The 13,796-nt window shown below is 36.1% G+C and overlaps 1 protein-coding gene across 2 annotated transcripts in view; it reads left to right on the top strand.

Moving 5' to 3' along the window:
• Nucleotides 1-13,796, top strand: part of AP3S1 (adaptor related protein complex 3 subunit sigma 1) — a 27,757-nt gene extending 13,961 nt beyond the window's left edge. The window contains exons 5-7 of one of the 2 annotated variants that reach the window (XM_060235567.1): nt 2,360-2,467; nt 5,370-5,411; nt 13,255-13,301. In XM_060235567.1, coding sequence (XP_060091550.1) covers nt 2,360-2,467; nt 5,370-5,405 — 144 coding nt within the window. In that variant the 3' untranslated portion in view covers nt 5,406-5,411; nt 13,255-13,301. Of the gene's footprint in view, nt 1-2,359; nt 2,468-5,369; nt 5,412-13,254 lie in introns of both variants that reach the window. The other variant, XM_060235566.1, reaches the window with a different exon arrangement.

The following is a 13,796-nucleotide window of genomic DNA, read 5'->3' as shown; positions in this document are numbered from 1 at the left end:
TATTTTATTTTTATTTTTTAATGTTATTTTATTGGGCTTCTAGTCTGCCCTACCCCATAAGCAAGCTCAGAGCTGGTTACAGTAAGCATTAAATACAAAAAACACTGTCTAAAACATCCAATTAATCATCATTAACAATAATAACACAATAACAAAATCACATCAATAAATACAGCTATAACAGTTGATGTTATCGTCTGATTTTTCCATCTCCATCTGTTCCCTTACAGATCCCCACATATACACAGATGGATGGGAATTGATGCTGACAAGGCAGACGAAAGACAATAGATTATACCGGACCAACAAAACAAGGCAGTGCCAGGAATGGGAGGCCAAATAAATAGGTCTCCATCAACTCAACCTTAGGCCTGGCAGAACACCTCCATTTTACAAGACCCACAGAACTGCATTAAGTCCCACAGGGCCTGGATCTCAACAGGGAGAGTGTTCCACCAGGCCGCACCAGAGCTAAAAAGGCTCTGGCTGATGCTAAGTGGACATGCTTAGGGCCAGAGACCAGTAGGAGTAGGTCTTGGTCCATTGAACACAATGCATTTCTGGGGACACACAGGGAGAGACAGTTCTGTAGGTATATTGGTGCCAGACTGCATAGGGCTTTAAAGGACAAGCCCAAAACCTTGAGCTTGAATATCTGTTCAAGTGGCATACAGTTGTATCCTCATTCAATTGTCAACTACTTATCTACAGTTCCCCCCCCCCCCCCCGCAGCAGAGTGAAACTTAGTGCTTCAAAGCATTTTGTAAGGAATTCAAAATTCTACACCTTTACTTACCAATTAAAGGTTCTGGTTCTAAGAGAGATTCTAGTTACTATATTGTGTCACCTCTTCAGAATTTGTGGGTTAATTTGGGATTATTGTCTGGTAGATGCATAAAAGTAAGACACAAACTGTTGCACTGGGATTAGGGAGGTCCTTACTTGAAAGCTTGAGTACATGGTTTAAAAGAATAAAAACCCAGAAAGTTATCCTTTCTGAAAATACGGTTGTTGAAATGGTGAATAGGTTCCTTCCTCCATGATTGGACTAGGTCAGTCAAGGCTGAGAAATCAGTTCTAGTTAGGCAGTAGAGGGAACATAAGAAATTTTTGGCAAGTGATGTGGATAAATGACTGAAAAACCAGGCAGTGAATCATCCTTGCAGACTTTGAACAACATGTTTCGCTTGTTGAACTTCCAGATCAGCATAAGGAATTGTGTAAAGAACAAAAAAAAGGTCTTTGATTATCTTGCTTCTTCCAAATTAAGCTTTCAAGTTTGTGAGGGAAAGACAATTGGTTAAAGATACTAGGAAAGAACTTATTTTTTTTAGTGTAAATGAACTTATTCTTTTACATAGGTAGTATGTTTTCTCTTGTGTCCCCTCTGATATTTCCTGGGGGGAAACAGTAAATTCTTCCAAGAATGTTGTTTTGCACTGGAACAGTCAATTGGCATGCTTTTGAAGACCAGCAAGTATTTCCCCAGATTGTCCTAAGGGAAGTCTTCTTCCTTATTAACAGTTACTAATACATTCGCACATCTGGTTTGGAGGAGGCGCATGAAGAAGCAGGAAAGACCTTTGCCCTTGTAATTTTTAAGACAATATTTTAGAATGTGAACTCCTGCTGTGAAGCTAAAGGGGATCTAAAGAATAGCTTCTAGTAACGAGTGGGTGAGGTTCCTGTATACATAAGCTCCTTTGTGCCTCCTAGATCCTGTCCACTTCCCCCTACACTCCCCATAGCTCATGTCTTTCTACCTTCCTTGATTTGTATTGACCAGTTTCTTGCCAAAGAGTGAAATACATGAAATTATTGCTAGTGAGATCAAGTACATTTACCCTGATTTGTAAAACATCTGAATATTAACAACTACTCTGAAATCACTGCACATCGTGCTTATATATTGCACTTGAAATTGCATGGAAGTTGCATATTGTACAATAATCCTCAGAACTGATATACTAGGTCAGATATTGGGTATATGGCATTATATTCAATATGCAGTGTTGAAATACATTCTAATGCCTATCAAGGTTCTTTAAATTGAATAATGTCATATATTTTACTATGCAGCTTGAAATCCACTGCTTTACTGTAATATTTATGAAATATTTTCAGACTATATTATCAGTGTTGATTTTTAATAAGTGTGCAAGGTTTAGATGTCTACAAGTGTCATATCAACTGCATTACATTTCAGGCTCAAATTATCATGAGTATTAAACCTATAAAATGTAAATACTAATTACATTTAAAAAGTAAATAATTTTAGGTGACTTTATACATTTTATAAATTTAGCAGCCAGTATCAAAACACCTGTGATATATGTCCCTCTGACTTTGATCTTTTTAGGTCCATAATATCCTGGCTGAAATGGTGATGGGTGGGATGGTTTTAGAGACCAACATGAATGAAATTGTCACACAGATTGATGCCCAAAATAAATTGGAAAAATCAGAGGTAAGAACTAAAAGTGCTGAAATCATTTTGAGCATGATCATACTACTTGCATGATGTGAAAGTGTCACTTATCTTTTAGTATCGCCCTATAATCAGCTATTTGCATTGTTTCAAATGAACACTCAGTATGTGGCATGTTAAAGCCTTTGTTGATTGCATAAATAGCTAAATATTCCCTTTTCCTTCTATCAAAGCCACATCTGCCATTGGCATCTGTATATAAAATAATTTCTGAGCTTCTTTCAGTCAAGGCTTCTGACTCATATAGCCTCTCTTCCCTTCTAGGAGCTCATACTGATATAGCATGCCATTGAAGGGCATGTGCTGTCAACAGAAGTCACGTGTGATAATAGTATGGTGATAATCTCTGTAGCAGTAGGAAAGTTTAAGCAAGAAATGGAATAAAATAGCTCATCCTAGGTTCTGAAAACTTAATTTGATGAATTAAGAATCTGTTCAGTTTGTTTCCTAGATCTCTATGATTTTTCCTTCTTGACATGTAGGTCAGAATATCTGGAGTTAAATTAAATGCCTTTTAAAACATTGAGCACCTGGAAATTTATAGTTTCTTTTTTTCTTCTCACAAATTAGAATGGATGAAGGATATCAAAAACCCTGCAAATTCATAAACTCTAAGGATGCAAGGCTGCTGACAGGTGCATGAATTTAGCTTGCTTTTTCTCCTTCCCCTTCACAGAGAATCCTAGCTGAGAAACTCAGGTTACACATGAGGTACAGTTGTCCTAACCTGGATGGCCAAGGCTAGTCTGATCTCACCAAATATCTAAAGCTAAGCATGGTCAGCCCTGGTTAGTACTTGGATGGGAGGCCACCCAGGAAATCCAGGGTTGGTATGCAGAGGCAGACAATGGCAACCCATCTCTGAACATCTGTTGCCTTGAAAACCCTGTGAGGGCCGCCATAAGTCTGTGTAGGAAAATTAATGCCAGCTAATCCATACAGCTGCTTTTGTATGTCATGGGCAATGGGTGTTAAGTTTCAAACTAGGATGCTCTGCATAAATCAGAAGGGGAAGGATAAAACCTTAGCACAACAGGTTGGTTTTGTGCCCATCCTAGCTTGACAGTGTCTTAAAACTCACATCTGAATGCAACTAAATCTTTGTCTATATGCAAACATGACATGAGTTGTTTGCTAAGTCCAGCAGTACTTAAGTGATAACTTTCTAAGCAAAATATCTGGAACCCTTCACAGTATCACCACTAATTTTCAATTTGATGGGATGTTCTCCTTCCCTTTAGTAATATGATTTGGTGCATTCTAATGAAAGAGCAGCACAGCACTGGCTGAGAAACCCAGAAAATATTCAGTGCATGGCAATATACTAATGGAAGAATATTTAATGAAGATACCTAAAAGAGATTTTATGAGTCAAATAAGCTTGGAACCAGACTTATTTTTTAAAAATAGATGAACAGTTGAAGAAGCCCTTGTTTTTAAATGTTATTTTAAAAAACTATATGGTTTAAGTTATAAACCTGTCAAGAATTCACTAGACACAGGTCACTTCAGTGAAGTTGGCCACGTTAATTTGCTATTTTCATTACCTCATCCACTCAGGTTTAACTAGTTTCTGAGTTCATAACAGATGAATGTTAAAGAAGGAAATGCATCTTAGGGGTCTTAGCTGCATTTAGTAGCATTGTCTTAGAAACCAAAAGAAAACAATTAAAAAAGGCAAAGTAACTTTTGAATGCTAATTGGTCCTTTCTAAGTCCCTGTCTACTGTTTTGATTTTTTACATATTGGTGAACTTCTGCTTCAGTTATCCTGAATATTTGGCTTGGATCCAAAGTGTCCCTTGTGCTAGCAGACAGCACTTCTGTCTGTGCACATATGCAGTTGGGAAGGTCTCCCATTTTCTTCTGCTATGCACATAATTCTAAAGAGCTGCCCAACTTTTAGCTCTTTGAGGTTATGGGAGACTCCAATAGGGAGAAGAGGTAGGAAAACTCTGAGGCACACACACAGCATATTTCACAGTTCCTTGGTTCCTAATTTAAAATGAAAAGACAAATAGATAAACTAATGACTTTATCCATATGTCTTTTATCTTTAATTATCAGTTTACAATTACAGCTTTCCAAAACATGGAATTGGACCCACTGGAAAAATTCTGTGGACCAAAAAGTTTTTTTGTCTACAAAGCATGACTTTCCTGCCTCTTCTTCCCTCTGTTAATTCAGAATGCTCCCTAATGCTGCTCTTGGGGTATAGGGGACCCCCAGGAACAGTATTCAGGAGGGAGGACTCACCAAAGATCTTCCCTCCCTTCCATGTGCAGAAATTATCTGGTGAATCCAAGCCATGAATTGCTGTGTATAAACTAGAATTGGTTTCTTTGAGCTGAATACTTTCCCCACATAATAAATTAAGAAAGCACTGGATAGGCATTTGTTCCTTTTTCCCCCTGAGAGATTGTGTTCAAAGAAAGTGGGCTTGCTCCAGTGTAAGGATGTTATAGATTGTTGTCTTAAAAATAAAACAAAGGTTTTTCACACTGTAGATAGTGTTTGGCAACTGAACTTATAGGACTGGAATATCAGCCAATAGCCTTTCCCCCTTCTCTCCTTATAAGCTATGAGCAATGCTGGTTGTGCATTTCTGTTACCTGTTGCTCAGAAGCAGTTTAAATGGTATTTTGAGTAATCAAACAAATGAAATCAAACAAATGCAGCTTCAGGCCTTTGATAAAGGGAAGAATTTGGGTTGAGGGTTTGTCAGGCACTATCAGTGACATGGAAGGTGTCCTCTGGATAAGATGGGATCCTTGTGTTGTATTTTTAGTGTTCAGCGGGGCTTGAATTTGGTCGTTTAAGTCAGTCCTCATTTTTCCAAACCATCTGATCTTTTCTAGTTCTTTCCATTCTTCTCTTTACAGACCTTTATCTTTCAGTCTCCCAGACAGGACAGGTAGACACAGGTATTGCCAATTTTCAGAAAAAAATGTGCTTCTATTAATGAAGGGAAAGCAAAATGATGTCAAAGGCAATAACAAATAAATTAGGCCAGACTCAAAAATTATGTGTTGATAAACCCATATTAGTCTTCGTAACCTACTTTTTGTGCTAGTTTCCTTCATTTTTTATTGCCTGTAGTATATTTACTAGATTGTCATTGACTTCATATCTTTTTATTTTTACTTTTCCCTTTCATTAGTGTTCAATTTTGGAATGTATATATCTCTCAAATCCAGTTCCATGATTGTGATGCTTGTGGTATAAACAAATCTGGGATATCATGCTCCCAGTTGATGGCAAGATCATATCCTCCCTCTCTGGAGTAGGAATTCCCATGAACTTGATTAGTCTGTGTTATGCCTTATGTGAGTAAACATTGGTAACTGCAGTTCGGGCTGACCAGAGTTTCTGCTTAAGGATCTGAAGCTGGAGCTCCAGGCTGGTTTCTGATCTTAGGTTAATTTTAATTGTGTGTTACTCTGCTGCTGTCATAACACTTCACCATGTAAAATGCTGAGGGAATTCATGCTGCAGAAGGGAGCATGTGATCTCATGGCCTGCTTCTAATTAATATCTGCGCAGTGCCACGCTGCCAACATTTGCAACCCTAACTAATACATATTGTACATGCTTTAACTTCCATAGATTGTTCCACAAGTATAAATAAATCTGAAGGCTGAATTTTTAGGAGGGTGCCATATAGCTAGAATTTGTTAATCTTTAACAACTGAAGCAATATTGAAAAGGAGTTCTTACCTAATGAGGATTAACAAGTTAACTGCATATTTTCAAGTAGTAGTACCTATTGTAAATGCTTTACTAATAAACCGATTGTTTAAATTTCCTATAGAGACAGATATTGTGAATTTAAATTTTAGAAGAAATTGCAGAGGAAATTAATACAAGTTTTTTAAAATGCAGCAATATAAAATTAATCCCTTGAAGACTCAGTGAGTTGGAATAGTGTCACGAATCAGAAATTGACACAAATGAGCTTCAAAAAGCATACCACCAGCTGTTCAGTATGGGAAAGCTTCATGGAAACCATCAATGATCTAAGACAGTTATGGACAAAACAGCCTGCAAAATTAAAGTAGTTGTATTCATAGTTTATATATAGCAAACAAAGCTTGACTTGTTAACAAGTAAAATTTTGGTCCATTAGAGTGTTTGAAGGGAAATCTTAATAGATGAAAGTTCTTTACAGAACTGGGTCTTAAGTAATTTTTAAACTGTATAACCATGTATCCTCATTCAACAAAACTAGAAAATATCTTAAAGTATGTATATTTGACAAAGTACAGTTTTAGACCCTTACTGTAAAGTGTAACTTCAAAAATGAGCAATCAGGCATCTTAATTTTTTTGTTTACTTCCCCCAAATACCAAAATGTTCTGTGATGTAAGAAAAAGGGACTTTTTCTTCTTTTTATGTAATAGTGCTCTATTTTACTTTCTACTTGTACATGTTCTGTTTTTATTTTTGGGTCTGGCAACTTAAAGTAGATAAACAAAAAAATTTTAAAAAATCATGCCCATCCATTCCTATCGCTGTGATCTAAGTGCTTGAAATTTCTAAGAGTATGTCTAAGTCTTCTATCTGTTTGGCATTTTGATATACTTGCAGACTTCATTTTGTTTTTTCTCTAATTCTGTTCATTTATTTAACCTCATGAGAAGAGAACATAGCCATTCTTTTTATATTCTATACTGCATCTTTCCATCCTATTCATAACCCTGCTGCTTTGAATCATACTTGTTCTGGGGAAAAGGGTTGGTATGAAACTCCAGCAGCAGTGACCACTAAATCTCAAACATCCTGGAGGAGTGTGGATGGGCAGCTCCTCTAGCAGACTAAATTAATTTCCAAGAAATGTGCTTGTCCGTGAACTTTTTAAAAAATGCATAAGCTCTTGGGAAGCTCTCCTGGCTATTTCCCTTGTAAGAAAGCTTTTGAAAGAGTGCTGATAGAACTCAGTCATTTTGGGAATAATTAACACATGTTTTCTGTTAATTACTACTCTTTAATGTGCTCTACTGTAGAGGGGAGCTATGTACAACTTCCATATTGCTAAATGGTGTCCTGAAATCATACCTAAAATTCAGCTGCTATTGATAAATCCCATCTGTGTTGCTGACTGGGAAATAGCTTTCCAAAAAATTAACTATATGAGTGCATTAACTTGGATCTGATCACCTTAGCCTTTTTAAGGGTTTAGGGTGATCAGGTCAATGTCAAACTGCTATATGCTCATTTAAACTGAGATTACAAAGCAGCTGGGGAAGTACATTGTCTGGTTGTAATTCCAGCTGTATGAAAATTCATATTGTGCTTCAAAACCCTATGGATGTGCATAATCAGTTTTATTCACTGAGTAAATATTCATGGTTAAAATGTGATTTAGGCTTAAGGCTGCAAAAAGACACTTTCTCTGAATTGTGTGTCAGAGAATCCCAGTAACATGCCCTTCATAGCCCTGCTGCTTTGAATTATAGATGTTTTGGGGAGGGGGAAATTGTATAAAACACTAGTGGCAATGATAAAAGCAGACAGTTTGATTTGAGAAACATAGTGTATGTTAAACATTTGCTCTTATATGATAGCAGGTAATTCTGTGTTTTATATATATGCAAGACTGACCCTGCTATTAGAGTGCTATTCAAGAATGTCTCAATATAGATTACTAACTGTTTAGCTAATGTGTCCAGGCATTTGTGTTTTCTTCTCAAAACTGTTCAGTGTGTCTTAGAAGTACTATGTGACTTTTATTGTTTGGTACTATGTGACTTTTATTGTTTTGTTGTTTGGTAAATTTAGACATCCTGATTTGAAGTGGCAGGTGGTAAATGAGAATATCATTTAAAAACAAGATCTTGGCACTCTCTCTTATAATATGTAGGCAATGTCTGCTGTTCTGGCAGCTGTCCTATTGACAGGGTTGTTCCAAAAGTTCAGTCTTTCTATGAAGGTCTTGTCATCATCCGAGTTCATGTAAAACAAAAATATAAGTGACTTTCATAACTGGCAACTAATCACATTGAGTATCAAGCATTTTAATTTTCTTGACTTTTTCTAGGAAAAAATATAGTTGGTGCAAATGGTCCTTCCCCACTTTTGTATTAAAACTAAAGTCCATGTTTCAATATTATGAGCTTGACTTAGCAAACTGTTCCTGAGGATAGGAAAATGCAAAAGTTGATAAGATAAGACACCCTCCTATAGGTAATCACATTGAAGTGTAGTTAACCAATATATAAAATGGGGCAAAGGAAGAGAACACAACATGGAAAACCCTTTTAACTTTGACATTGGCATACTTGGGAAGATAGGTGCTCTTTGCCAAGCTATAAGCAGGCAAATACTGTGACTAAATAACGAAATTATTAGAAGCAATTTATATAAAATTTATAGAATGTATTCAACGTGATACCAACACACATTTGAGTACTAACAAGGTTCAGGGTGAAAAATTTGGAACAAACTTGACATACAACAAAGCACATGAAACAGTTTCAACCAGAAATTATTTCCAAAAGTCCAAAGTGCAAAGAGTGCTTGTAGACAAAATATGTACTCAAGGTCCAAAGTCCAAAGTTTTCTGTATTAGAGGACTCCAACAACACCACCTCTGATGGAGCCTGGTGCCGGCTGATAAGTTGCCGCACCGTTTCAATGTCTCTTTATCAAAGAGGAGGTATTTGAAGTTCTTCCAAGGCAAGTTACATAATTAAGATGAACAACAGCTCATACAAGCACCATACCAAACAGTCTTTACAAAGCGTATCTCCAAGCTGTGTTGGTCTGAAGCTATAGAACAAAGTTGGAGTTCAGTAGCACCTTTAAGACCAACAAAGTTTTATTCAGAATGTAAGCTTTCGTGCGCATGCACATTCATTAGACAATTAATAGGGTACAGTGAACAGAGTTACATATAACTGGTGGGCAGTGGTTAAGCATGCAAATAGTACCAAGTTAGAATCTATGGCAAACTAGTACAATTAACAAATTGAAAGAATAACCAGCTTGGTACTTTTGGTTGAACAAACAGTTTGGTGATTATACCCTTAACCAGATTAACTGCAATTAAGAGACTCTGCATTTAGTGCCTGTGACACTCTCACCACTCCTCTTCAATTCTGACATGTTTATTGACTTTGCTGTTTTCCAACACTACAAATGACATTTAAACCAAAATGGTTTCTTTCAGTTTGTTAATTGTAACTATTTTGCCATAGATTCTAACTTGATACTGTTTTGCATGCTTAACCACTGCTCACCAACTATATGCAGCTCTGCTCACTTCTGGTGAAGTGTGCCCATATTGTCTGATGAAGTGTTAATGTACACGAAAGCTTACATTCTGAATAAAACTTTGTTGGTCTTAAAGGTGCTACTGGACTCCAACTTTGTTTTTTAGCTACGGGAAGTTATATTCTTCTCTTCTATCAAATATACCCTTAACATTTTGTGTCCTAATCAAGTGATTCACTAGATAAAGTATTTGGTCCCAGCCCTTTAGCAGCTGGAATTATTCTACTAGAAGTTTCTCTGTCCCTTCAGTATTAAGACTTTTTCTGTAGTGGGGTGGATTTGTACCTTCTGACATCTTCCTGCTATGTTGAGTATACTGCGTAAATGCGCATCACAGAAGCTAATGCAGAGTAGAGCATCCTGTTGGAAGAGAACATGTGCAATTGAGGGGGAAAACTTACAAAACAGATGGCTCAGGCAAATAAAACAAGATGCACATTAAAAGGGGACCAATATCCAGCATTAGATTATTTTATTTTTCTGTTTTGGATACAGAAAAATTCATGTGAAGTTATGCATGCTGTCATGTGATTATATCCTTAGCCCAGGTTCTGGACAGTTTCATGGGTACATACCAGCTATTCCAAAATGGTAGGTCACCAAACTAACTTTTCTTCAACATCTTGGTTTCAACAGGCAGACAGCATACTTAGTCTCAGTAGCTGTTGTTCCACCTTGCATAACTTTGTTCTAATTCCGGTTGATAGATGTAGGCAGATTTGAAAAGTCAAAGGGCAGGGGATGGGCATTGTTAAGGCATCTTCTTCTGTTAATGAATTTACAACACAGCAATTATACTAAGCAGCTTGGTTGATGTGGTTTTAGCTCTGTCTGTGGTGTGTTGTTCCCTGCTTTCTCTCTTTAATTGTACTTTCAACCACCCATGATATTTATATTTCTTCCATTTCAAATAATGTTTTTATTGTAAATTGTGAAATGTAATTAAACTGAAAACAGTTGCTCTGGCTTGCTGATGGTTTCCCAATGAAACCACATATAAAAGGTTCTTGTTTTTAAAGATTGTGGAACTGAGGTCCTTTGCATCTGTCCTGCAAAATGGACTTTTGCAGAAAATGTGCAGTCAGGAGTAAAATGCTAGGTACTGAGACCTTTGACTGGATTTTGTTGAGAGTGCCATTTCAGGTTATATGGTGATAAGTGTTATCTCCCTACCTGCCATCATTTAAATCTGTATAATGCCATATGATTTTCATGCATTGGTGCAAGCTCTGCTGAGCACTGCCCACTTTCTAAAAACTATTGATGGGTGCCAGGAAAAGTGTCAGTGGGTACCATGTTGAGGACTTCTGCAGTAGAAAGAATATACATATTAACGTTACATTTGGAACAATTATATAGTAGCAGAAGATGAAATGGATAAAACATGCTTAATTTGTTTTTGATGACTCTTTGATTAACACCTTGATCCTAACAGGCTTATTCTGAAGTGAGTCGCATTAAACTCAGTAGAGTTTTGATTAAACAGACTTGGATATGGTAGAATGTGTAAGTCTATCAAGACTCAATAGCAGAGAAATACTGGCTTTTATAATAGTTTATGATGTAGTAATGGATAAAGGTGTCATTAGACCCACAGAATTATTACAGATTAGGAGAAATTGGTTCTGGTGTTTATGCCTAAAGAATAAATCTTGTAGGTATACAAGTTATAGTAGTGGAACTGTTTTATAAGTAGCCATGACTAATGCTACTGCTTCTATCAGAAAAATGCTAATTATGTGCAGCGGACTGTTCTGCAAAGCAAAGTATTAAGCCAAGTATAAGAATTGGGTTGGCCAGTTTGTGATCTTACGTGTGACAATTGTTTCAATGATGAGTCTGGGTAGTATGCTACCAGAAGAAAATTACTCATGCCAGGCCAATAGTTAACTTCAAGGTAGAATTGCACTTAAATTAGAAAATTTCATGTTCTTACTGCTGTGATATTGAACATTTGAGGAGTCTGTTGGTGACTCTATTTACTTGGTACATTTGCTTGGTTGCACTCAGTAATTCTGAAGCAGCTAGCAGTCCTGCATAAACCTTGGTTTGCTATCCCCTTCTTCCTGGGTTACAGATTTTAAATATCAACATTTAGCTAGGTTATATATCTAGTTTTTTGACGTTATAAATGTATGGTTTTTTACAGAAACAAACTATCCCATTTCCACTGTGGCAAGATTTCCATAAAAACTTGAACCAGAATGTTTTATTTGTTTAGTACTCAAATGTTCTTAAAGAACTGAAGCTGATCTGTTTTTTTAAACTTGTGATTTAATTTAATTTGCATGTTTTCCAAATCTTGAAGGCTAGCTACAACTAGTAAACAAACAAAACTTATTTACATATTCTTTATCTTTGGAAATTATTCAAGGTTGTTTGTTTCATCATTTGAAAATAGAGAAATGTTTTTCTCTAAACATGAGGGCTAGCAACTAGTTTTAATAAATGCTAAAATTATCCAAGGCTGTGTACCAAACACTGTATTTTGCACTCATTAGCTCATGAGAGATGGGTGACCCATATTCTTGTCTGTTTAGTCCTGAAAATATTTGTTTAAAAGAAGTTGCACTGGAATTTATTTGTATTCTGTGAGGAGAATTGTTTTGAAAACAATGTTTAATATAAACATAAGATAGATGAACAGTTGTCCTATGAAGTTTTGGCTTGGGAGCCTTTCTATAAATCAAAAGGATGGAAAGAGGTTTGAGAGGAAGGGAAAGAACTAGAGGTCATGTTTTATTTAACTTCTAAATTGCCAAAATTAACATTTAAAATATTCCTTTTGACCTTTTTGCATACTCAGATGCAGTCCATTCTACACAACTATTGACTTTACAAGCGTGGAGCTTTCTAGTGTGTTGAATTTCACTCTTAGAACATCAGCCGAGCTTTTTAGGTGGGGTGGCATGGGATAAAGTTCTAGAGGATATACCTCCTTCCCTACTGCTTGGCATCTAACATTAACAGGCTACTCAGAAGATTTAAAATTAATGTTTAAGATTCTTTTTTTTATTTTTGTATGGGATACCACTTAATCATATACTAAAAGTTAAGGCCAAGGCCTTCAGAAAAATAAGCGTTTTAACTTTTGGTTGCTTCATATTAAAACCGAGTGATTGTTGGGAGTGTTTTCCAGATTACTGGCTCAAGTTAGGTACCATATATGCTTCACTACCTGGAAATAGTAAAAGTCAAAGACAGCATAAGCCCTAACTTTAACTTCAATCTGGTTGTTTTACAGACTACATATTACTTAATTATCCTGTATATTTTTCATTGTTGTCATTGCATGCTGTAATGTGTGTAAACTTTTTTCATTTGTCTGTTTAGATACTTGAAGTAATCCATTCCATTTCAATTCAAATACCATCTGTTTTTTCTAATCCTTAGTGTTGGTGTAAATGACTTTTTTGAATGGTTATCACCGTAGTGGTATATAATTGTAATTGTAATGGATGTCATCTTAGCAGTATCTTTTTCTTCTGTATACAGGCTGGTTTAGCAGGAGCCCCAGCCCGGGCTGTGTCAGCTGTAAAGAATATGAATCTTCCAGAGATCCCAAGAAATATTAATATTGGTGACATCAGTATAAAAGTGCCAAATCTTCCTTCTTTTAAATAAATTGTGCACTCCAGGTAAAAATGATGGGTAACTAGAAGTTAAGTACACAAATGTTTACTAGTCCATTTTTGTGTGTTTTGAATAAACAGCTTGAGTTTCTTTATATAAATCCTTCATAAATTATGTGAAGTTGATTGTGTTGTGCTTAGTGAATTTCATGGAATTGGATCCTTTAAAGTAACATTCCTGTGTTCTTCTAAGGAAGCATGTTAATATTTTGGAAAAGTGATTGGAAATAGTTCTTTATATTGAACATGTATTTTCTAAAGCCCTTAAGCTTTGTAATTATTGTAGTAGTACTAATTTCATTCCTTCTGGTTATGATTATTAAATAACCTCAGTATATATATGTTGCATGGAATCATTACACTGTAATTTCTCTCCCTCTTTAAATAAAGTTGTAATGAACTGGA

Source organism: Heteronotia binoei, chromosome 4, assembly GCF_032191835.1.
Source record: "Heteronotia binoei isolate CCM8104 ecotype False Entrance Well chromosome 4, APGP_CSIRO_Hbin_v1, whole genome shotgun sequence".
Lineage (NCBI taxonomy): Eukaryota > Metazoa > Chordata > Lepidosauria > Squamata > Gekkonidae > Heteronotia > Heteronotia binoei.
Note: the sequence above shows the minus strand (reverse complement) of the source record. Positions and strands in the feature narration are given on the sequence as shown.